Source organism: Cebus imitator, unplaced genomic scaffold, assembly GCF_001604975.1.
Source record: "Cebus imitator isolate Cc_AM_T3 unplaced genomic scaffold, Cebus_imitator-1.0 Scaffold234, whole genome shotgun sequence".
Lineage (NCBI taxonomy): Eukaryota > Metazoa > Chordata > Mammalia > Primates > Cebidae > Cebus > Cebus imitator.
The window spans coordinates 2,713,595-2,717,382 of NW_016107549.1; the positions used below are offsets into that span (position 1 = coordinate 2,713,595).

General features: G+C 44.2%; 1 protein-coding gene across 1 annotated transcript in view; it reads right to left on the reverse strand.

Annotated features, from left to right (window-relative positions):
* ZNF627 (zinc finger protein 627) overlaps positions 1-3,788 on the reverse strand; it is a 28,740-nt gene that overhangs the window by 3,886 nt on the left and 21,066 nt on the right. Inside the window, exons 2-3 of the mRNA XM_017497700.2 lie at positions 755-881; positions 521-581 (exon numbers count right to left, since the gene is read on the reverse strand). Coding sequence (XP_017353189.1) covers positions 521-581; positions 755-881 — 188 coding nt within the window. The remainder of the gene's footprint in view (positions 1-520; positions 582-754; positions 882-3,788) is intronic.

Sequence of the window (3,788 nt, forward strand, 5' to 3'; positions counted from 1 at the left end):
ATTTATTTATTTATTTATTTATTTATTGAGACAGAGTTTCGCTCTTGTTACCCAGGCTGGAGTGCAATGGCGCGATCTCGGCTCACTGCAACCTCGGCCTCCTGGGTTCAGACAATTCTCCTGCCTCAGCCTCCTGAGTAGCTGGGATTACAGGCACGCGCCACCATGCCCAGCTAATTTTTTGTATTTTTAGTAGAGACGGGGTTTCACCATGTTGACCAGGATGGTCTGGATCTCTTGACCTCGTGATCCACCCGCCTCGGCCTCCCACAGTGCTGGGATTACAGGCTTGAGCCACCGCGCCCGGCCCATATGAGGTTTCTTAATACTGTCTACAAGTGAACTATTTTGCAAATACTGAACATCTATGTTACACTTAACTATGTTTTAGGAGAAGATTTTCTAAAAACCAATCAACTTGAAATTGGGCTTATATGTTTTGTTTGCTTGTTTTAAAAAAAAATCCTAACAATATGAAATGCTCTCAAGGACAGAGCTTTCTTTTGTGAATGCAAATTACCTTGTATTTCTCCCAGGAAGTTTGAATGGGTCTTCAATGTTCTGGTCTTCCCATTGTTTTCCTAAAATTTAGACCAAAAAAGTCATTATGAATTAGTACAAAATTATGAAAAAAAGTATTAGATTTTATGTTCACAATTCACTGCAGCCATGCCTGGTTTATTCCCCAAAGTGTAAAGGAGCTAGAAACACTTGTTCTCTAGTTTACTAAGGGAAGGAATATTGTCACCCTTACCTATAGAAGCCAGGTTCCTGAAGGTTTCCCGCATCACATCCCTGTAGAGATTCTTCTGGGAAGGATCCAGCAAAGCCCACTCTTCCAGAGTGAAGTTCACAGCTACATCCTCAAAGGCCACTGAGTCCTGAAACATCCCACATGTATGGAGGAGGATGGGTGAGACTGACAGCACTGGGATCCTAGACTCTACTCCCAAGAAGTTCTCATGACTCTGTGCTCTCCAAACATTTATTCCAAGATTCCCCAGTCATCAAACTTAACTTCTGTCTAAATTCACTTCCTTCCACAAAGCAATTCTGCTGCTAGAACTGAACTAACAACAGTATAATAGGAATATGACTCTCTGGTGGGGGAATTATATGTTGCCGGGCCACCCCTAATGTTTCTTTGTACGGTGGGTCTGTAGCACCTGCCATAACAAAGAGGTAGTAACTAGCACGCAGAAAAAAGTTAACATCAGCCACCCTGAGACTGCCTGTCTTTAGAAATGCTTGTTCACAAAGTCTGACCTTTGACAGTATCTGGATACTGGCTTTTGGACAGGATCCCACCAACGTAACTGATAAAAAGAGTCATAACTTACTAGAACAGACTCCCATAGCAAAATCTCTGTGGGAAGCAGTACAGGGATGGGAAAACCTAAATTGCAACTGATGAATTACTGAAGGCTTAGTGTGGATAAATTTAAAGAGTAAAAATCTGGCTAGATCTGGTGGCTCACGCCTGTAATCCCAACACTTTGGAAGATGGAGGCAAGAGGATCACTTGAGCTCAGGAATTTAAGACCGATCTGGACAACATAGCGAGACCTCTTTTCCACTAAATATAGTTTTTTTAAATTAGCTATTAAAAAAAAAAAAAAAAGGTAAAAATCCAGGGAGTCCAGTCATATGGGGCCCCTCCAGGAGTATGTGAGCTCTACCTCCAGAAACCTTATCAGTTCTCACAGTAAAGATCATAGGAAAATTGCTTCCTGCTTGTGACAGGTAGAGGGTGAGTAGTCATTCTGAAATACACTCAGGGAATTGTTCTGAATTACCACCTTCAGGCCAGGTGCAGTAGCTCCTGTCTATAATTCCAGCACTTTGGGAGGCCAAAGGCCAGAAAATGGCTTGAGGCCAAGATTCAAGGCCAGCCTGGGAAACCAAGTGAGATCCTATGTGTCTATCAAAAAAAACACAAAAAACAAAAGAGGCCAGGTGCGGTGGCTCACGCCTGTAATCCTAGCACTTTGGGAGGCCGAGGTGGGTGGATCACCTGAGGTCAGGAGTTCAAGACCAGCCTGGCCATCATGGAGAAACCCCATCTTTGTAAAATAAATAAATAAATAAATAAGCTCTTGCTTCCCGCTGCCCAAGATGCAGAAAGGAAAGAAGGCCAAGTGGAAGAAGGTGGCTCCGGCCCCTGCTGTCGTGAAGAAGCAGGAGGCCAAGAAAGTGGTGAATCCACTATGTGAGAAAAGTCCTAAAAATTGTAGCATTGGACAAGACAACCAGCCCAAAAGAGACCTCACCCGCTTTGTGAAATGTCCCTGCTATATCAAGTTGCAGCGGCAGAGAGCCATCCTCTATAAGCGGCTGAAAATGCCTCCTGCAATTAACCAATTCAGCCAGCCCCTGGACCGCCAAACAGCAACCCAGCTGCTTAAGCTGGCCCACAAGTACAGACCGGAGATGAAGCAAGAGAAAAAGCAGAGGCTGTTGGCCCGGGCCGAGAAGAAAGTGGCTGGCAAAGGGGACGTCCCCAGTAAGAGGCAACCTGTCCTTCGAGCAGGAGTCAACACCGTCACCACCTTGGTGGAAAACAAGAAAGCGCAGCTGGTGGTGATTGCTCATGATGTGGATCCCATTGAGCTCGTTGTCTTCTTGCCTGCCCTATGTCAGTCATAAAATGGGAGTCCCTTACTGCATTATCAAGGGGAAGGCAAGACTGGGACGTCTAGTCCACAGGAAGACCTGCACCACTGTCGCCTTCACACACATTAGTTTGGAAGACAAAGGTGCTTTGGCTAAGCTGGTGGAAGCTGTCCACACCAATTACAATCACAGACATCATAAGATCCACCGTCACTGGGGAGGCAATGTCCTGGGTCCCAAGTCTGTGGCTCGCATCGCCAAGCTAGAAAAGGCAAAGGCTAAAGAACTTGCCACAAAACTGGGTTAACTGTATACTGTTTTCTTTAAATAAAAACAATTAAAACAAAACAAAATTAAAAAATAAATAAATGAAAGAAAGAAATGAAAAAAGGGGAAGGGAAGGGATAAAAGAAAGAGAAAGAGAAAAAAAGAGAGGAAGGAAGGAAGGAAGGAAAGGAGGGAAGGAGGGAGGGGAGGGAAGGGAGGGAAAGGGAAAGAGCCTACCAACTAGGATGCTACCAGAGCCAAACCTTCTGGGACAAGAGGAATACCTAATTTTATTCCCCTCTGCCCTTCCTACCTCCACAAAAGAGGCATGAGGATAAGAAGTGCTTATGCAGAAACACTAAAAAAAAAAAAAAAAAAAGTACTTAGGCAAATCACAACCCAGCAACGCAAGCTTCCTAAAGAGCCCAAATCGTATGTCAATGGAATGTTTACCGTCTCGCCACACCATATTCCACATCAGTAGAACTCCTGGATAATAACAAGGAAGTACAATTGAAAGAATGCCTCACACCATAGTAAAGAAGCCTCTATGGGTACACCAACAAATGGGGTAATATGAAGTGGGCAATTTCTAGGCTTAAACAATCTACCAAGACTGGGTCATTAAGACAGAGAAAATCTGTGGAAACCTACCACTAGTCAGATTGATGCAGTTATCAATAACCCCCAACAAATAAAAGCCTGCAAATAGTTTCACTGCTAAAATCTATCAAACATTTAAGGAAAAATTAACACCGATCCTCTTCAAACTATTCTAAAAAAAAATGTAGGCCGGGTGCGGTGGCTCAAGCCTGTAATCCCAGCACTTTGGGAGGCCGAGGCGGGTGGATCACGAGGTCAAGAGATCGAGACCATCCTGGTCAACATGGTGAAACCTTGTCTCTACT